Below are 21,837 nucleotides of genomic sequence, written 5' to 3'. Positions count from 1 at the left end.
TATCCCTTTGAGTCCGGTGAAATCCGTCATTAAGAAATGGAACACATACCACCCAAGACTCTACACCAATTGCTTGTACAACTCATTCACCTGACCTGCCCCTATTGGAATACATTTTATTTGTCTATGTGAAACTACTGTTCACTCCTCAAAACCACATTCTTTGGATGAACTTAAGGCTACAAATCCTATGATTACAAATGAAATTCATGCAACTACTCAGCAACAACTGGAGAATCTTGATAACATCCCTCTGTAAAGAGTTAAATTGTTCACTCTCCTTGGTGTTATCATCAAATCAGATCTGAAGTGGAATCGTCATGTCCAGCAGATGGTTTCTCGTGCTGCATGGCAACTCTACATTATTTGTACTTTGAAGATTTTTGGTGTTAGTGCCCCTAATCGTGTTGAAATATACAAAGTGTTCATCCACCCTTTGCTGGAGTTTGGTGGTGCCCGTATGAGGTTCTGGCATCACAAGGGCTTAGAGTGGTGAGATTGAACGACTCCAGAAGTGTACACTCCATTTTATTGCGTACCCATCTATTCAGTCCTACGCGCAACAACTTAGTCTTTTTGATATTCAATTGTTGATTGAATGCAGGAATGAGCTTCTCTTGCGTTTTTGACTTGGTCTTCTAAAGTCTGATCATCACCATGGCATTCTTCCTACCACCCGCCAATCTGTGTCTCGATATAACATGCAACTCAGAAATGCTCAACATCTCGACCTACCTTTGTGTAAGACTCAAAGGTATAAAAATTGGACAATTCCTTTTTGGATCGAAATGCTTAATTCTGTTATATTGGTGTTATATATCAGCGATATGTATAATATTTGTTTGAATTGTGTTTTAATTTAGCTTGTGATCTTGGTGCTTTTTTATTTGTTTTAACATGATTTCTGTTGCTATTCTCATGTCAACTTTATATCGATCAGTCTTCTGACTGACTTTACCAAGGATGTTTCCATTAATAAACCAAAATGATTGAATGTTTTCAACAAGATGGACAATTGGATTGACCAATGTATTACGAAAGATGGCAATTAAGTTAAGGTCTAAAAATTTGAACTGTATTGTGTAAAATCTTTATGAATTATTCTTTCATGCACCATTTATAGTTTCTTTCCACTGTGTGTACATCAAAAGTTATAAAAGTTCAAAGTTGCACAAGGACTTTATGGACATCCTGTACATACAGTACAGTACTGTAGATAAATACATACCTACAAAATACTGCTCAAAAATGGGAGAACACAGTATATCCATTTTGTCGAATTTCAGCTTTTACATGAAATCACATCTACAGTATCTCCTCTATCTCTCCACAATAGTCAGAGATCTCAGAGAAACATAGTTCCCTCGATAGGTGGACTCGATAACACAATAACTCTGCACGAGGTGGGCATTGAATAAACAAAATGCATTGTCTCAAAATCGTGAAATTGGACACACTTTTCTTTCATTTATGGGCAGAATAGCCGCCGATCGCTCCAGTTGCCCGATTTGAATCTGGCGGGTTACATCAAAGCGACCGCAACAGTCGACCGCTTCGAGAGCCTCCCTTCCAGATCTGCGTCTGAAGACAACGTCACCATACAGATTAGAGGTTTCAAAGCAGCCCAGCGTCATGCCGATGGGCATCACGCGACTGGATCTAATCTTAGGCCGAGCAACCTAAGTCACGTGACACGATCTTGTGATAAGTGGTGTGGATCGTGGCCAATTAATCCCTTAACGGGGCTTTATAAACCACCAAATGACGCAGTTACCACAGACAGAATTCACCCTCCAAGACCAAGTATATTTGAAAGAAATGGCATGGGGAGAGGAATATACAAGACGCAATAGTATAGTATTGAATAACCAGTGTAGTATAGAATAACCACAGTAACCAGTATAGTATTGAATAGACCCCTTAACCTCTAACCAATACACACCCATGAACCAAACAAACAGCAGATCCTTAATTATTTATGTCCTTATCTGGGCCCATCACACACCACGAGAGATAGAAAACGGTTCGAGGTGTACAAGATTGAAATACCCTGGCTGTGCTCAGTGGGCCAGAGCAGGAACTGATGTAGAGAGCTAAAGAAGCGTCCTTGCTGCTGGTCAGCAGGCGACACGCAGCACAAGGCTCGTGAGACAGAGGAGAGGCATGGCTGGCTGGGTGGGGTCATGGCTTGGCCAGCAGCTCTGCAGACTCCAAACGCAGCCTTCTCCAAAGTTTGGTTTAGCAACTACTCGTACCCCCCCCCTGCTGTGTGGTCTTTTATTTCCTGTAGCACCCACCTTGCACCGTAATTTTCTGTGCCCCTCCCCGTTCACTCACCATTGGATGCCTACCATCCTGCTGGGCAGAGTGACCCTGCACGTACGGCACGCGGTTTGGCACGTACGGCACGCAACCCTTCACCCCAAAGCTTGGAGGCAAGCCGCTGTGGTTGCGATGCTCATTTTACTTTGCCACCTGGACTTGCGCCCCAAGGCCCAGGAAAACGTAAAAAGGAACATGAATGACCGATTGTGGAGGGAAAAGCATCAAATTAAATGTCAAAAGTGATGACCATTTTAGACACACAATAGGGAAGGTTGACTGTCATTAAAGCGATGCATATCTAATATCGCAATTAATTACTTTACGCTTATGTTAGACATTCACTTTAAGGAAATAACTTCCCTATTTTATGCATTATTAATCCCGAGGAGCCATTTCCACAACAACACATCCAACACAACAACAGTATAATTCGGAATAATAAATTACAAATAATATTCAAAACATATTAAATCTTTGTGAATAATAAATTACAAATAATATATAAAACATTAAATCTTTGTGAATAATAAATTACAAATAATATATAAAACATATTAAATCTTTGTGAATAATAAATTCCAGCTAGTTGTTATGAATGAGTGAAACATGAGAACACTGTTATCATCATAAGACCTGCCTACCCCTATGAAAATTGTAACTTGTTTACTAAACCTTTTTTCATTTTATGTATTTGTGCCTTTTTCACACCCAAATGTGACTTTTAAATCACCTCACTGTCACCGACATCCTCATCACACATGCTCGGAGGATAGCGTTTTCTAAAAATGTTTGGTGTCAAAGCAGGATTGTGATTTTTGTGATCCAATAAACTCTGATATGTATTATGATAAATAATAGATACCATGAATGAGTGATTCCTTTTCCAAAATACTGCAGTAGGTGCCCAAATAACCCCACAAAGTTGGACTTCCTACATGAGGTTGTTTGCTCTCAAGATTTGGAAGTGTTTACCTGTGATCTGTTCATTTTATTTTCCCTTAGGTACATGTTTCATGAATTGATGATCAAATATTTTCATGAAAGAAATCTTGTGAAAATATTGACTCTTACACAAAATGAGAAAGAATTGTTCACATGTACCAACAGTGCCTTCAGAAAGTATTTTTTTCACATTTTGTTGTGTTACAGCCTGAATTTAAAATGGATTAAATAAAAAAAAATTGTCACCGATCTTCACAAGATACCCCATAATGACAAAGTAAAAACATGTTTTGAGAATTTTTTACAAATTAATGAAGGATTAAAAGGTGAAATGTCTTGCGTCAATAAGTATTCAATCCCTTTGCTATGACACTCCAAAGTGAGCTCAGGTGCATCTAATTTCTTTTGATCATTCTTGAGATGTTTCCACAACTTGATTGGAGTCCACCTGTGGCCAATTCAATTGATTGGACATGATTTAGAAAGCAACACACCTTTCTATACAAGGTCCCACAGTTGACAGTGCATGTCAGAGCTGAAACTCCACCATGAGGTCCAAGGAACTGTCCGTAGAATTCCGAGCTAGAATTGTGAGGAAGCATAGATCTGGGGAAGGGTATAAAACAATTTCTGGAGTGTTGAAAGTTCTCAAGAGCACAGTGAGCTCCATCATTAGAAAATGGGAAAATATGGAACTACCCAGACTCTTCTTTGTGCTGGCCGTTCGACCAAACTGAGCAACTGAGAAAGAAGGAACTTGGTCAGGGAGGTGAGGAAGAACCCACTGACCACACTGACAGAACTACAGAGTTCCTTTGCTGAGATGGGAGAACCTGCTGGAAGGACAACAATCTCTGCAGCACTTCACAAATGTAGGCTTTCTGGCCAGATGGAAGCACTCCTGAGAAAATGCCACGTGACAGCACACCTGGAGTTTGCAAAAAGGCACGTGAAAGACTCTGAGAGCATGAGGAAAAAGATTCTATGGTCTGATGAGACGAAAATTGAACTCTTTGACCTGAATACGAAGCACAACGTCCGGAGGAAACCGAGCATCGCTCATCACCCATCTAACACCATCCCTACCGTGAAGCATGGTGGTGGCATCATCATACTGTGGGGACGCTTTTCAGTGGCAGGGGCTGGGAGGCTTGTGAGGATAGAGGGAACATTGAATGGAGCCAAATACAGGTAAATCCTTGAGGAGAACCTGCTTCAGAGTGCAAAAAGACCTTATACTGTGGCAAAGATTTACATTTGAACAGGACAATGACCCCAAGCATACAGCCAAAGCAACACTGCAATAGCTTCAGAACAAGAACATCAAAGTCCTTGAGTGGCCCAGCCAAAGCCCAGACTTGAATCCCATTAATAATCTGTGGAAAGACTTGAAGATTGCTGCTCACCGACGTTCCCCATCCAAGTTGACAGAACTTGAGCAAATCTGCAAGGAAGAATGGGAGAAAATTCCCAAATGCAGATGTGCAAAGCTGATACAGACATTACAAAGAAGACTGAAAGCTATAAGTGCTGCAAAGGTGCTTCTATGAAGTATTGACTCTATTGGGTTGAATACTTATTGATGCAAGACATTTCAGCTTTTCATTTTTAATCAATATGGAAAAGTTTCTAAAAACATGTTTTCACTTTGTCATTATGGGGTATCTTGCGTAGATCGGTGACAATTTCTTTTTTTTATTATGTAATCCATTTTAAATTCAGGCTGCAACACAAAAAAAAGTGACGAACGTTGAGGGGTGTGAATACTTTCTCAAGGCACTGTAAATGGATGATCTGCATCGTATTTATGATCTGCGTTATTTTTCTTTCACACAGGGCCTTGAGGTCATATTCCGAGTTAGTGTTGCACTGCTTCTGGCCAATCAGCCAGACCTTTTGCAACTTGATATGGAGGGAATGCTGCAGGTATTTTGTGACGTACTAAATTCTATTTCGCACATAAAATATGTGAAAAAAAAACATTTTCTTCAGATGACCCCAAAGTTACTTTCTTGCAAGATAAATTATTTGAAGCTTTACATTGGTTTCAAATGATTTTCACCTTGACTGTGCCTAATTGTGTCTTCCTGACAGATTCCCTGCACCTGCCTAACAAATTCTCTGTGCCTGCCTGATAGATTCCCTGTGCCTGCCTGATAGATTCCCTGTGCCTGCCTGATAGATTCCCTGCGCCTGCCTGATAGATTCCCTGTGCCTGCCTGACAAATTCCCTGTGTTTGCCTGATAGATTCCCTGCGCCTGCCTGACAGATTCCCTGTGCCTGCCTGACAAATTCCCTGTGCCTGCCTGATAGATTCCCTGTGCCTGCATGATAGATTCCCTGTGCCTGCATGATAGATTCCCTGTGCCTGCCTGACAAATTCCCTGTGCCTGCCTGATAGATTCCCTGTGCCTGCCTGATAGATTCCCTGTACCTGCCTGACAGATTCCCTGTGCCTGCCTAACAGATTCCCTGTACCTGCCTGATAGATTCCCTGTGCCTGCCTGACAGATTCCCTGTGCCTGCCTGACAAATTCTCTGTGCCTGCCTGATAGATTCCCTGTTCCTGCCTGATAGATTCCCTGTGCCTGCCTGATAGATTCCCTGTGCCTGCCTGATAGATTCCCTGTGCCTGCCTGATAGATTCCCTGTGCCTGCCTGATAGATTCCCTGTGCCTGCCTGATAGATTCCCTGTGACTGCCTGATAGATTCCCTGTGCCTGCCTGATAGATTCCCTGTGCCTGCCTGATAGATTCCCTGTGCCTGCCTGATAGATTCCCTGTGCCTGCCTGATAGATTCCCTGTGCCTGCCTGATAGATTCCCTGTGCCTGCCTGATAGATTCCCTGCGCCTGCCTGATAGATTCCCTGCGCCTGCCTGATAGATTCCCTGCGCCTGCCTGATAGATTCCCTGCGCCTGCCTGATAGATTCCCTGCGCCTGCCTGATAGATTCCCTGCGCCTGCCTGATAGATTCCCTGCGCCTGCCTGATAGATTCCCTGCGCCTGCCTGATGGATTCCCTGCGCTTGCCTGATGGATTCCCTGTGCCTGCCTGATTGATTCCCTGTGCCTGCCTGATAGATTCCCTGTACCTGCCTGATAGATTCCCTGTACCTGCCTGATAGATTCCCTGTACCTGCCTGATAGATTCCCTGTGCCTGCCTGATAGATTCCCTGCCTGAATATAGGAGGCTAATGTTCTGCATCAGCAGACTTGTAGAACAGTGCATTGAATCAACTTTTTTTTTTGGGGGGGGGGGTGGTGTTATGGTGTTAACGGACGTTTTGGGTGTAAACCCTTCGTCGGGGTGAAGGTTGACATTGGGTGAAAGTGAGTCACAGATACATGTGTCAGATGTGTCATTTCGACACCTCATAAAAGGGAGGGTCAAGGATCAGGGGTTAAAGTCAAAGGGACTAGGAAAAAAAATGGAGAATAATTGGGAAACAAACAAGAAGTGAAAAAGAAGGGGAAAGGAGACAATAAATAAATAAGTAAATAAATAAATAAACAAACAAACAGACAGACAGAGAAACAAACAAACAAAAACAAGGAAGGATAAATGAGAGAAAAGGGGAAGAGAAGAGAGAATAATAAAAATGGAAGTGGAGGAAAAGGAGGACGCAATTATAGAGAGAAGTGAACAACAGCTATTGGAGAAGAATCCTTTGCAGGCAGATTTTGGTTACTAATAGGGTGTTTAAAACTGAGCATAAGTTTTTATTATTTTGTATTTCAATCAGTTTTTTGCACGAAATGAATAAAATTAAGAAAAGGATTCATTGGCTGGAGAAAAAGGGAGGGTTTAAATTGAGTGATATGGGTTCTTTCAGGTTTACTCATTTGCATGCACAAGGGAGTGCATTGTAACAAAAGACACACAGCTCAACATAACTGTACGTGAAAGCAACATGGCCGCACTTCAACAAAAGTTCAAATAGAATAATTATTTTGCACAATACCACGAGTGGATGTGCACGAATGCTCACTTGGTTGCATCAGGTCACGCAAAGTCCGCTCTCCAGCATGTAATGATAGGCCATAGCTGCCTCATACCAGACAATAAGTGCTGCTTATCGAACAAGATCAGCAAGCTCAGTTTGAGCTGAAATGCTGCATGTGCTGGTGCTAAGTGTATTAAGCGGCACTTTAAAACACAGTGCGTCCACCTGTAAGGATTGTTGCGACTCTTACGCTCGAAACAATGACCAAAGCAGCCTCATCTCAGATCACCAATTTGGCTTTAGACCAGGTCATTCCACCTTGGACATGCTGCTTCCACTCATCCAACAATGTATGGAGGCCCTCAATGTCAGACATGAGATCAGGGCCATCTCTCTGGACATATTTCCTGCTTTTGATGCAGTCTAGCATCCTGCCTTACTCTCCAAACTCTCAGCCTGTGGCATCCAAGGCCAATTCCACACATCACCAACATGTGGCACTCAACAGAATCCTTTAATCTCCTCTCCCTGTCAAGGCTGGAGTGCCCCAAGGCAGTGTTCTGGGCCCAGTCCTATTCCCCATCTTCACCAATGAGCTCTGTGACTTTGGAAAATCCTCTTTATTGATTTGCTGATGACTCCATCCTCTGCCATGACATCCCTGATTCTTTAGACAGGCAGACTGCAGCCTTTTCCCTCTCTTCTGACCTTGACAAAATCACAAGCTGCTCAAACACTTGGAATATGTCTTTCAATCCTGGCAATTCTCACACTCTCACCATTTCTTTCCGAAAGGACTGTCTGGCAAACTCCTATCTACTTCCTTAACAATCCTCTTGAGGAGGTTCAGTCATTTAAACTCCCTGGTCTCAATATCAGCCATAATCTTTCTTGGGCAAACCACATTTCAAAGTTGGCCTCCAAAGCCAGCTGCCGACTGGGCGTATCTGTTGTACAAAGTCCTTCCTTGGCACACATGGACTCCTATCCACTTGCAATGCCTTCATCCACAGCTTGATGGAGTCCTGCTCTCCCCTCTGGCTGGCTCCCTTGCCTCACTACTTACTCAGCTTAATGCCGTGGAAACGAAGGCCTTTAGGATTATTGGAATCTCCCGTGATGAATCTGAGTCTAAGGCTTATCACTTCGCCATCACAGACAGGTTGGTGATCTCTGTCTTCTCCCACCTCCTTTCTGATTTTTCACCCTCTGCTCTTTCTGTGCTTTGTCCCTACCCAGGTTTCTTTAGGGCTCACACGGTCTATTATCAACCACCTTCTGGTGAAACTACCAAAATCCAGGATCGCTGCTCACCTCCACTCATTTGTTCCTCTCTTTTTCTGCCTGTGGAACCAGCTTCCACATCCTCTTTGATCTCATTCTTCACTCCAGGTCTTCAAGACAGCTATTCACCATCATTGAAAATCATCCCCAATCCAAAACCATGATTTTTTTTTATCCTCGTTAACCCTCCCCCCATTCCCACCCCATTCCAATCCCTCCTCCTTCCATATTTCCAGTTTTCCCTCCTGAGAGTTCCCTTCTGTATCCCTATTGTTCACCCCATGCCCCTCCCTTCTTCCTTTTCCTGCCCCTCCCTTCTTCCCCACGCCTATTGTTTGTCCAAGTCTGTCTCTCTCTTGTGCTTCAACTCCACTGTTGGTGTCCACCCCCTCCCTCTCTCTACTATTCTTAACTGTTCCTTTTGGCCTGTTACATCCTGATCCATTCAGTGTACTCGCTCTTCCATGAGCCTTGACTTTATGCAAAAAAAATAAAACTGAAGCAAGCCTCTTTCTTCTCTCTCGGTCTTCAATCTTATTTTTTCCATCCTAGTCTTCAAGACAAATGTTCACCACCATCTCAGATCATCCTACCCCACCCCCCCCCATCCCAAACCATTATATTTTCTACTCCCTTCAAACCTCGCAACCATAAGCCCACCTCTTTCCAAATTTCCATTTTTCCTTCCTGAGAGTTTTTCTGTATCCATCTTGTCCACCCCGTGCATCCTCTCTGACCCCTCAATTTTCCCTACAACCCCGACCCTTCCAGCTCCCTCTTCTTTGACTGAAACAACACTACGGCTGGACAGTTCTCCCCCCCCCTCTCTTTCTGCTGTTCCCTTTGTTCTGTTGCATTCTGATCCATTCTGTGTTCTAGCTCTTGCACGAGCTTTGACTTTGTATACAAAAAACCTGTGACATTATAACTTGCGGCTACTGAGACTTGTTACAAAGTTTTGTTGATAAGGTTTGAGCTTTTTTTTGGTCAAAAGTGTACTAATACCCTATTAGCCATCAAACCAATCGTTTCAAGTGAATCGTTTCAAATCGTTTCGTTTCAAATACTGTATACTTTCATATTGTCCCAATGCTTTTATACCTTGTTTCCATGCGCCACTAAACCCAGTATGAAAACCACGCTGCCCCTAATACTGCATTTCCTTGTAGTAAAATTGAAGACCAAGAAGGAACCCGAAGAAGTAAAGAGCAAAGATGGAGTCATCAGGAGGAACCTGTATAGGATTCGGGTTTCAGCTACTGCTCCACTACCCTCAAACCCATCCAGGTGCAGCAAAGTGTGCCTTGCAGGAACATTTCTGCAAGAATTCACTTCTTCTTGGAGAGATAGATAATGAAAGAGAGGAATAGAGAGTAAAAGGGATGAAAGAGAAGAAAAAGCAAGAATTAGAATGAATAAAGAGAATTACGGAATAAAAAAAAAATGAGAAACAAGTGTGAAAGCAATAAAGAACAAAGATGTCAGGAATAACCCGGACAGATACATTTCAGCAGTTACTCCCAGGCTAAAACGCAGCAACATGTACAAGCTACCAGAGGTCCACCAGAGCTAACTTTGAGTTTGTTTGAGTCAAACTGCTTTGACAGTCAAACTGACAGCTTCATTGTCAAAGCAAGCTCGCCCGCATTTTATCCTGATGTCTTGCAAAATTTAGCAAATGCATGATAGGATAAGGGCTGGCCAATCAGGTGATCAGTGGGCATGTACATTTTGAGTCAAACCAAAAGGAAAGATGACATTGTTTGGCTTATTTTCCTTACTTTTCAAGAATCCGAATTTTTCTTTCTGTACTTTTTCAAATCATGATGCATTTATCGAGGCAGAAGAGAAGAGAGATGTGAGGTTTAATGCCTCGGTGACGAAACACATCTGAGGTCTGAAATCACTCATACTGTAGATGTAGGCATTTCTCTTGGGCTGAGTAGCCCACCTCTTACTATCCGCTCGACTAGTGACCCCTGAAAGGCTCGTTCAGCCCTCAAGGCTTACTGAGAAACAACCACTTGCATCCATCTGAAACTTACACTGCATTGAAAAAAGCAAGCTTTTTGCTCAGCTCGAAAAGACGATCATAATATGTAGGCTGTGATAGAACTCTAGTTGGGACAGGACTGTTTTTAACCCTGTTTGAGTGGCTCATGGAAACGAGGTATTGGCGAGGTGAAATTTTCGACCGTATCTGTAAGAACAAATTTGTCTGTTTTTGTCTCTCTGAAAGAAGTGTTGTTTTAAGATTCAGTAAAAGTAGATGATAATCTTCAGATCTCTTTGAGATTAACTGAAGTAGAGTTTCTGTCATAAAAAAAATCTGATTCCATTGTGTGTCTTGACATTTGCAGTTTTTGCAGAAATCTGTACCAGAGCAGTTTGCTGACGATCCTGGTCGGCTTCTCACCTTATCTGATCATGTGACTGTTCCAGCACGCAGGATGAAACGGTCAGAGTGGTTAGAGTAAGAGGGAAGAGAGGTTTTGGAATAATATAAAAGGAGTGTAAGATATAGATATTTAACTTCGGACAGAAAACTTTTTATTTTTTACCTCTGCCACCGAAGGCGAAGGAGGTTATGTTTTCACCACTTTCTGTCTGTTTGTATTTGTTTGTGTGCAAGATATTTCAAAAATTGTGGACAGATCCGGATCCGGATCCAATAATTAACCTCCGCCATCTTCGAAGATGGATGGAGGTTACTGTTTTCACCCCTTTCTGTTTATTTGTTTGTTTGTTTGTGAACAGTATTACGGAAAAACTCCTCGACGGATTTCGACGAAACTTGGTGTGGGGGGGGGGGGTTAGGTATGGTCTAAGGATCATGCCATTAAATTTTGGATTTGGTCCCCCCCCCTAAAAAAAATTGTTAGAGAATTTTTTTTTTTTGCATTTCTACATGTTTTAAGTGATTTCCAACCCCCCCCCCCCAATTTTTTTTTACCCACTCCCAAAAAGATTTTTTTTTGCATTTCTACATGTTTTAAGTGATTTCCAACCCCCCCCCAAAAAGTTACCCCCCCCAAAAAAATTGTTAGAGAAATTTTTTTTTTGCATTTCTACATGTTTTAAGTGATTTCCAACCCCCCCCAAAAATTGTTACGCCCCCCCCAAAAATAGAGAATTTTTTTTGCATTTCTACATATTTTATGTGATTTCCAACCCCCCAAAAAAAATTGAGAAAAATTTTTTTCTTTGCATTATTACATGTTTTAAGTGATTTCTTACCCCCCCTCAAAAAATTGTTACCCCCCCCCAAAAAGGGGAATTTTTTTGCATTTCTTCATGTTTTAAGTGATTTCCACCCCCCCCCCAAAAAAAATTGTTAGAGAAAAAAAATTTTTGCAACTTTTTTTTCAACAAAATTTAGATTTTTTTTTTTTGCGTTTTTACATGTTTTAAGTGATTTCCAAACTCCCCCCCCCCCAAAAAAAAATGGAGAAAAGAACTATAACTCTCAGCACTGTTGACATCATATTTAATGAATAGGATATAAGGTTCACTTGAGTGACCCAGCAGTATTGGCGGCGGAGGTTTTGCATTCTCCCAAGTGCTCCCCCTCTAGTTTTTTAAGTGATTCTTCACCTTTGAGAGATCGGCGAAACCGATATATAGCACGATATCTCAAAAAGTTGCGGATGGATTCGCATGAAACTTGGTGGACAAGTTGGGTGTGTGACAAGGAAGAATTGATTCAATTTTGGTGAAGATTTTGATCCGGATCTGGATACAATAATTCTTTAATTTTAAAAAGTGATTCTTCACCATTGAGAGATAGGACCAAAAATGATATATGGAGTGATATTTCAAAAATGTAATGGTCCCAATATGTTCTCATAGATCGGGCATAACGTGATGCAGGTATGAGCTCGACTGGGTGCCCTTCTAGTTTTAGTCTGAGAACCTCACATGCTTTTACATGTTGGTACAGTTTCACATAAAGGAACATTAGAAACACTGCAATGTAGATTCGATGAATTTTAAGATTATGTGATATGTTTTCAGCTGCTGGAGCACACTGATGACTGATGAGTGTTTCAACACAATGTATTAAATTCTCGTATATTTAAAGCATGATCAGAAAATCAATTTAATTTTACTTTTACTTCATTTCCGTGTCCAGCCTGCAGAAGGAATACATGTCTCTGAAAGCAAAGGAGAAACACGAGTTGGGTGGGATGAAGGTTTGTATTTTTAATGAATGGAAATCTTGAACATTGATAATTTTTTTAGTTACTTGCTTGGAATCATCAGGGATGCTAAAGCTGTTTATTTTGGGTGTTACTCTCTTTTGCCGTTATCTAATTTTCCCTTTACTCAGTCTCTTGTGGACTGATTCGCGTAGCGTAGCCGTGATAATGGCCGTACACCAGACCTTCCAGGTAATCTTGCTGCTTGTCTTGATGTACTGGTTTATGAATGTTGGGGGGCACCAGATTTGCGGCACGTTTTATGTTGTTGTGAAGACATTTTGAATTTTGAACTAGTATTGATTTGATTAAATATTTGAATTTAACACCGAGTTTAATCCAAAATCAAAATGAAGAAAATAAATCATCTTAAAGGGTATTTTATGCATTATAAGATGACGTAATTGGAAAAGACATTCGTATCCATATGCAATAGAAGATGGTTTCTTGAGAATAAAAGTATATGTCTGTACAGTACATACATAATATACATATCCACAGACAACCACCCAGAGAGGATGTTGTGCAGTGGACTTATGGATGCACACACGTTTACATCAACACCACTGTCGGACAGTTTGGCTTCAAACTTAGGCAGCATGACAAAACCAGATGCAACAAATGTAATTTAAAATGAGCCCAGAGAGTATGGAGTAATTTATTAATTTTTTTAATGAAAAAGAAGAAGAAAAAAAAAAACACCCACTCGAGTAAGAAAGGATCAATTTCAGTTTTACTATTTTTTTTTTTTTTTAGAAAGTCAAGATTTATGGAACAGCTCAAATGTAGAACAGTTCAGAATAGAACAGCTAGAACATAGTGGAAAGCAGGGAAGCCAACCCACCAACTCAGACTTCTCGATTCACTTGATTGACTTGTCGCAAGATTTTGGAGATGTTCGTTGGTGGATTCCGTGCTCTTTCCGGCAGAAGTGATAAAGGTGTTGTTTATTTTTAGTATTACTTACAAGTGTCTGTTTTAAGCCCTACTCGTTTTAGTGGCAGGTCGATCGGTATGGTTTTTGAACAAAATTTGGGGCTGGATTAGTGGGTGGGGCACTGGGCAGTGTAGGTAAAGAAATGTAATGAAAAGATATTCGGGAATTAGTCAATGGAGAGCGAGTCAGTTTGGTATTTGCAGATTTTATCCATTTATAAATGGTGTGAAAAATGTTTAATGTCGGAGCTATCAGAGCGAGTGGGGACAGGGTAATCTTTGTTGTGGGAAGTGTCTAGAAATGGCACAATTGAGGATTGTTATCAATGGGATTAAGTAATCGATAGCTACTTTGAAGGAGGTAACAGAGTTTGAAATAGTTGTAGAAAAAACCTTGGTTGCATTTGTGGAGGGATTCTGTAGAGAAGATTGGCAATGCAGACTGAGGGTTTGTTGATCAGTGCATGCACATGTGAAGGTTTAATAAGTGCAGGTAGTGACATGGGTGTAGCGAGTGCAGGCAGGAGGGAGGGTTTTGTGAGTGGAGGTAGTGGTGAGGGTCTAGCGAGTAAAGGTGGTGGTGAGGGTGGGACGGAGAAAGGTATGAATGATTGGCCAGGGAGATGGTTTTTGTTGCCTCTGCAGTTATTAAATATGTGGATTCTTCATTCCGCAGGAAGGATCGGAGACATACATTGTTTCTTAGGAGTGGGCAAAGGGGATATTGAAGGAAGGTTAAATAATATCAGGTCATGTTATGGCAATAAGACGTTGGTTGTGGTTCATTTTGAGCAAAACATATCGGGAAAGTTTACTCTGGGGATTTGAAAAATCGATGCAGGATATTCGCTCGTTGACTGAAAGCAATGGAGGTTTGAATAGCGGCTGGTAAAACAGCCTCTAGGGTTCAAGGTTAAGTCCTGTTTAACGCAGTGTGGTAATAGTTTGGTTTAACCTGCATGTGTGGTCGAACACTGTATTTGTTTGTAACAGCCTGGTTTATTTAAGCTTTGTTTTTATCCTGCCTCTCATCAGGTCTTGCTCCCTCTGTTCTTTCATCTCTCCATCTCCCCCCAGTCCTTTCAGGTTGCACATGTCCTTCCAACAAACCCCTCCTTGTGAAACTCCCAAATTCCAGGCTCATTGCTCACTTCCACGCCTTTGTTCCACACTCCTGCTTGTGGGACCTCCTTCCTCGGTCTATTCAATCTCACTCTTCCCAACAATGTGGGAACTCCCACTCTTTCAATCTCACTCTTCCCAAGCACTCCACCACCAACTCAGGTCATCCTCATCCCGACCCTTGATATCTTCTATCCTCATTAAACCCCCTTTCCTCTCCCCATCTATTTGCAGGTTGCTATGTTTCTTTCTTTCTCGTCTCGTCTTTTTCTGTTTATCCATTCCCATGCTTGTTGCCTGCCTGTTGTACCACTTACCCACCGTCAGTGTGATGCTTTCCTTCTCTCTGCCACCCTACTGTTCCCTAAACCAAGATTTTGTTGAAAAACGTTTTTTGCCATTTTATAATCTCAACCACTTGAATGTATAAATTAGGGAGAAAATCTCACATCCAGTGTTTTGACCATCTATTACATTCTAAGCAGCTATTTTTTTTTTAATTACAGGTGGTTAAACATCTGTAAATACAAAAATGGGTACATACCAGCGGTAGCATGGAATACGAGCATCAACAACTATGGTAAATAATGTTATTGTATTACAACTCAACACTGGGCTGTGTTTACAGTTCATTATTGAAAAATCTGTGATGGCCAGCATTGCCTCAGATAAGTTAAGTGGTTAGGTTTTACTGACATCCAATAAAACACTTTTTTGAGACAGAAAATCATGACAGCATAATGCCAGGCTGAAGGAGGCAATGGTTTATATTCCACATCCATTTTAGCTTATAAAGAGGTGGGAATCCCGCATCCTAGGTGAGTGGAATGAGGATTACGGTGTGAAGAGGTTGCCACAACCCCCTCCCATCCAATTGGCCGCCTAAAGGGGGAACCTGAAACAAATTTCCCTGTGTACGCTGTGATGGGTGTGACTGAAAATGAGCATGGTGACCCTGGTGCGAGCTTGTAGGGCATGAAATGTGTGGACGATTCATTTGGTTGTTACGGTGGTTTTAAAAACAGGCGGCGATTCATTTTCGTTAGTTATAACATTCTGCACATCTTCCGTGCCTCCATATTTCCCATAAACCGACTTAGAAGTATCATACTAAGGGTTTTATTGGCAAACTACAGTGGCAATCCTCCACGTCACGACATCAACAGATATGCCTCCACCCACATTATTATTGAATGCTTACATGTAAAAAATAAAAAAATGGCTACTGAACCACATAACCGATTATGTCATCATTTTTTCCCCCATTTAATTTAGCCCGAGATGACCCTCAAAAATTTTCATACACATCGGAAAAGCGTTCCACATATGCAACTAGAGGGGGAGCACTCGGTAGAGTGCAAAACCTCCGCCTCCAATACTGCTGGATCACTTAAGTGAACCTGATATCCTATTCATTGTAGGTCAAAACACATCAGACTCTACTGAACCACGATTGAATAAACTAAACTAGATCGACGCGCATGTAGAAATGCCCAAGAAAAAAATCGAAATTTTTTTGAAAAAAAAGTTGCAAAATTTGCTGTTTTTTTTTTCTCTAACAAATTTTTTTTGGGGGTTGGAAATACTTAAAACATGTAGAAATGCAAAAAAAAAAAAAATCAAATATTTTTCAAATAAAATCGAAATTTGTTTGGAAAAAGTTTCAAAATTTTCTAAGTTTTTTTCTTTTTCTCTAACAAATTTATTTATTTTTGGTTGGAAATCACTTAAAACATGTAGAAATGCAAAAACAAAAATTCAAATATTTTTTCAAAATGGTCGCCATAGCGGCCATATTGGACTTTGGACCAAGTCCAAAATCTAATGGCATGATCCTTGGACCATACCTAATCCCCCCCACCAAGTTTTGTCGAAATCCGTCAAGGAGTTTTACCATAATACTGTTCACAAACAAACAAACAGAAAGGGGTGAAAACAGTAACCTCCGTCCATCTTCGATGGCGGAGGTTAATTATGATGTCATAATGAAGCCTCCTATGACATCATCAAAAAAATCACTTGTTTCCCATGGCGATTACTTGACATGTGCCGAGTTTTAATTTTTTCCCATTTTCGGTTTCAGATATACAGAGGTCAAAAGTTTTTCCTTTTTTCCAACATGGTTGCCACACCTCTTAATATATGATGTCAAAATTATCATTAAAACATTCTACATGAGTAGTTGCACCTATGGTGAAAATTTCGTGTCATCGGATAAACGGTTGCAGAGAAAGAGAAAATTAGCATGGATGGTCAGATGGACGGATGGGCGGACATAATGCCTTTGGTGACTTCGTCAGCGGAGGCATAACAAAAGAAGAAAACAATTGAAAGAATCAGGGAATAAATGCTTGACTTTAAATTGACTGTGACCTGTACTCATTCCAAGTCAAAGACCACCTTTCCTCTGCAGTAGGAACTTCTCTCTGTGCATGCTCGATTAGGGGACGAGTTCACTATAATTCAAGGACCGGTGTGTGTGTGTGTGTGTGTGTGTGTGTGTGTGTGTGTGTGTGTGTGTGTGTGTGTGTGTGTGTGTGTGTGTGTGTGTGTGTGTGTGTGTGTGTCACTCCTCCTACAGTTCTGGGCTGATTACATCCTGGAGTTACTCTGCTAGGTAGTAATAATGGGCCAAGATGTATTGGTTAAAAAAAAATTGATAAAACATGTCTGGGATTGAGTTGTTCAAAGTGGCAAAGGTCAAAGGTGCAGCGAAGAGTTAAAAAAAAATTTCACTTAAAAAAACATTTCTCTGCAAGACCACAATGACCAAAGGTGGATTTTATGGATGTTAGTGCAGTTCCACTTTAAGCTCATGGATCACCTTGTCAGGTTGATTCCAGGAAGGAACCAGATGCACACCTTTGCATTATTTTATGGCAATGTGGGAAGCCGGTCCTCAGGAACTCAGTGAGAACCCAATACATTGTGGACTTCACTGAGTGGTCTTGCTATCCAATCAGTGTGAAAGCGCTGCAGAACATTTCAAAACAATGTTACCATCTTGTTATGTTCTTAAAGGGGCAGAATATGCATCACGTTGCTTGGACTTTCCAATTCAGAATCCCTGTCACTCACTACAAGGCATCGTTCAATTCTGGTCATTTTTTTCAAGCTCGTAAACTTTTCCTTGTGTCGTATTTTCACATCGTCCTACCATTTTTTATTGAAATAAGTAATCTCATGTAAGTTTGTTTTGAGATGGAATGGATGATAAATGCTCTCTTCCAGCTCTCTATAATCAGCAACCAGGACACCACTTCCAATATCTTGGCCAGGTCAACAACAACAACAACAAACATTTAATGCTAATTACCTCCGCAACCGAGGGTGAAGGAGGTTGTTTTCACCCCTTTCTGTCTGTCTCTGTCTGTCTGTCTGTCTGTTTGTTTGTGTACAGAATATCTCAAAAACTTATGAACGGATCCGGATGAAATTTTGTGGACAGGATGGGTGTGTGACAAGGACAAACTGATTAGATTTTGGTAAAGATCCGGATCCGGATCTGACAACTAGAATTTTTAAAGTGATTCTTCACCATTGAGAGATCGGGCTAAAATTGAGACATAGCACGATATTTCAAAAAGTTGTGGACAGGTTGGGTGTGTCGCAAGGAAGAATTGACTCAATTTTGTTGAAGATCTGGATCTGACAATTTTTTAAAGTGATTCTTCACCATTGAGAGAGAGGGCTAAAAATTATATAGTACTGTATAGCATGATATTTAAAAAACGTAACGGGCCCGATGTGTTCTCGTGGATCAGGCATTGCGTGGCGGAGGTATACGCTCGACTGAGTACTCTTCCAGTTTCCTCTTTTTTCAGGAGGTTGGTGAATGATGATAGTCCCACTCCCCCCCCCCCTCTCCACTTACTTCACTTACTTCAAGTGCACTATATTTAAATTATTTTCCAGGTAATCATTGAAGTGTGATGCAAAGTACAATATGCTGGCATCGTCGTGTTACAGCGTGATTGGTTGGGGGGAGGGGCATGGGGGTGGGGGAGATCTCCAGAATGTGATAATATTTCGAATAGTAACACAGTACTCCCTTTCAAATCCAAAATATAAATTGTTGCTCTTGCATACATGTTCCCTAAGTACCATAAAATTGGTTGTAAATCTAGATACAGTACTACATAATATCAAGACATTATGGTCTTTAAAAGAGTGAAGAGAAGCAGGGGGACTAGTTATATTGACTTCTAAAAAAAGTACTTCAGGTGTGGAGTTAGTTTGATATAATCAGGATGGCAGGATGACCTGGAGGTATGCACACTCACTTTTAAGCTGTGTAGCATGGGTTCGAATCCAGACCCAGCTAAAAATTGTCATCCCAGTGTTTCACAGGCAGGTGATTCATCAATAAGTGTGCTGTCTCTCGGATGGACGTTAAACTGGGCATCCTGTCTGCCACTATTAGTTGGTGGATGTTAAAGATCCCACGGTGTCCTTCGCGAAGAGTAAGCGAGCTATCGCTGGCACCATGTTTCTTTCCAAATTTTTTCCCTCACTACTTAGTCGAGCATCAGGCCTGGCCGGCCGGTTCGTGAAAGATTTGGACCAAAATCTTCCCCAGCAAGCCCCACAATTATGTGGGGAAAAAATTATGGCTGTTAAAGAAAGAACAATTTAGTTTGATATAATCAAATCCCTTGATTATAATCTCATGTATGTATCTTAGGTGAAATGTTAGCCTTTTCCTATTGCACATATTTTAGCCGAGCTGTTATAGCTTGCGTCTGTCTGTCCGTTGTCTTTGTGTGTGCACAGCAATTGAGGGCTGAGAATCTGAGCCTCAAACAATCCCTTGAGGAGTTGGAGAAGGTGGGTCTTCTTGAAGTTTCAAAGAGTTGGTAGGTTCTCTTTTTAAGTCCTCTTGCATGCTGACATGGGCACTTTTGAGGCAATGTTATCACCTTCTCATCTAATTTACACAGTATTTATTTGACCTTTGGCTTTTGTTTTGTGGTTTGTTCGAAACAAAACATGCAAATGCAAAACTTACAGGAACTAGAGAGTTCGTAGGACACCTTACCCCAAGCAGTCTTGAGAAAAAGGACATGGGAAGGGTCTTTTAAACTCTTGCTTTGCATTTCCAAGCACAATCTGTATTTCCAACAAACCGTGATTTTGTTTGGATCTTGATATTCCCCAACGCTGAGAGCACAAGCGGCAAATTTGATTGGTTGAGATGGCTTAATATTTTGTCTAAGTACTGTTAAACTGGAGGGTTTTGGATGCACCACCAAGGCGATTTGTGTTCTACAGTGTTCAAGCATATAATTCAATTGAAATAAAATGAAGGCTTTTAAAGCTCTAGAAAAAAGAAAACGTATAAACTTCTTTCAGAAGTTCACCACCATTGATGCACCCTCTTTTACACCACCTTATTTACCACATTAAATTAGTTATTCATGCTTGTTGTTTGTGTCCTTTATGACGACCGTAAAAACAGAAAGTTTCCTGTACGGAATTTTTACCTCTGCCACCGAAGGTGAAAGGAGGTTATGTTTTCACCCCTTTCTGTTTGTTTGTGTACAGGACATCTCAAAAAGTTGTGGACGGATTCGGATCAAATTTTGTGAACAGGTTGGGTGTGTGACGACAAACCTATTAGATTTTGGTGAAGATCCGGATCCGGATCCGACTAATGGAATTTTTTTAAGTGATTCTTTACCGTTGAGAGATTGGGCCAAAAACAATATACGGCATGATATCTCAAAAAGTTGGGGACGGATTCGGACGAAACTTGGTGGACAGGTTGGGTGTGTGGCAAGGACGAATTGCTTCGATGTTGGTGAGGCTCTGGATCTGGATCCAGATCTGATAATTTTTAAAGTAATTCCTCACTATTGAGAGATAGGGCTAAGCTAATATATAGCACAATATCTCAAAAAGTTTTGGATGGATTTGGATGAAACTTGGTGGACAGGTTGGGTTGGGTGTGTGGCAAGGATGAATTGATTCGATTTTGGTGAAGATCCGAATCGGGATCTGGATATGAGAATTATTTAATTTCTAAAGTGATTCTTCACCATTGAGAGATGGGGCCAAAAACGATATGGTACTGTATAGCATGATATTTCAAAAATGTAATGGGCCCGATATGTTCTTGTGGATCAGGCATTACATGGCGGAGGTTTACGCTCTACCGAGTGCCTTTCTAGTTTTCAACTTTGTTTGACTGCCAGATCGGCAGACAGACTAAAAAACAAAATATCGCACCCATGTCTGAAGGAAGCGGTTGAGTTTGGCATTTTGTCGTATGAAATAGACCAAGAAATGAATGAAACCCATTAGAATTACCCTTTATAATTACCCTTTATAATCTCCCTTTAGAATTAAACATGGCGAGTTCGAAATATTCTTCTTCATTTTTGATCAATGGAAGGAAGAACATATCCAAATATTGAAGTGGCTTTACCGCTTGAAAATTAGTTTATTTCTCTTTGCAGATGCACGATTGGCAGCAGACCGTAAAATTTGCCAAAATTCAGAGCCAAAGTACTGCTGAGCTGTAAGCTTGTGTTCTGATTCATGTTGTGCAGTGTTCAAAATATAAAATTCAATTGAAATGAAGTCGTTTCTCGATCATAGACGGACGTCTACAGACAGACAAAATGAACCAATTGCTTCACCCAGCTTTTCGCTTCACGTGTGTGGGGGTAATACGAAACAAAACAAGTTGGTTAAACAAAGTAGATACTGTAAAATTTAGGAATTAAAGTGGGTAGATCAATTCAAGAAATAAGATAGGATGCAGTGAGATGATCGCGATGAAGATGATGTAAAGACCAATTGTACAAGCAGTGCAATAAATCATGTGGAAGGAAAGTCAAACGAGATACCTGTGATCACAAAGCGATCGCCGAGGGTAAGCCTCCCCTGGCATCTGCTATCCAATGATGGCCATATTTGTTTTGGACCACCATATCACCTTGACCTTAACATTTAGGGATAGAGTGCAATTCAAGAAAATGTGTCCCATCTACAATCTATCCATAAAGCTCAACATCATGAAAATCAGAGGAAAATTATTCAAGTTATGATTAAAAAAGTAAGTGTTTTTAATCAGTTG

The 21,837-nt window shown here is 41.0% G+C and overlaps 1 protein-coding gene across 1 annotated transcript in view; it reads left to right on the top strand.

Annotated features, from left to right (window-relative positions):
• Nucleotides 1-21,837, top strand: part of LOC147034764 (ecotropic viral integration site 5 protein homolog) — a 124,269-nt gene that overhangs the window by 72,293 nt on the left and 30,139 nt on the right. The window contains exons 12-15 of the mRNA XM_085855864.1: nucleotides 5,104-5,193; nucleotides 10,860-10,957; nucleotides 12,632-12,692; nucleotides 19,530-19,583. Of these exons, the coding sequence (XP_085711990.1) occupies nucleotides 5,104-5,193; nucleotides 10,860-10,957; nucleotides 12,632-12,692; nucleotides 19,530-19,583 (303 nt within the window). The remainder of the gene's footprint in view (nucleotides 1-5,103; nucleotides 5,194-10,859; nucleotides 10,958-12,631; nucleotides 12,693-19,529; nucleotides 19,584-21,837) is intronic.

The sequence above is a fragment of the Eptatretus burgeri genome, chromosome 1 (genome assembly GCF_056783735.1).
Source record: "Eptatretus burgeri isolate ZD-2024b chromosome 1, Ebu_testis_v1, whole genome shotgun sequence".
NCBI classification, from domain to species: Eukaryota; Metazoa; Chordata; class Myxini; order Myxiniformes; family Myxinidae; genus Eptatretus; species Eptatretus burgeri.
This window is presented reverse-complemented; position numbering and strand designations above follow the sequence as displayed.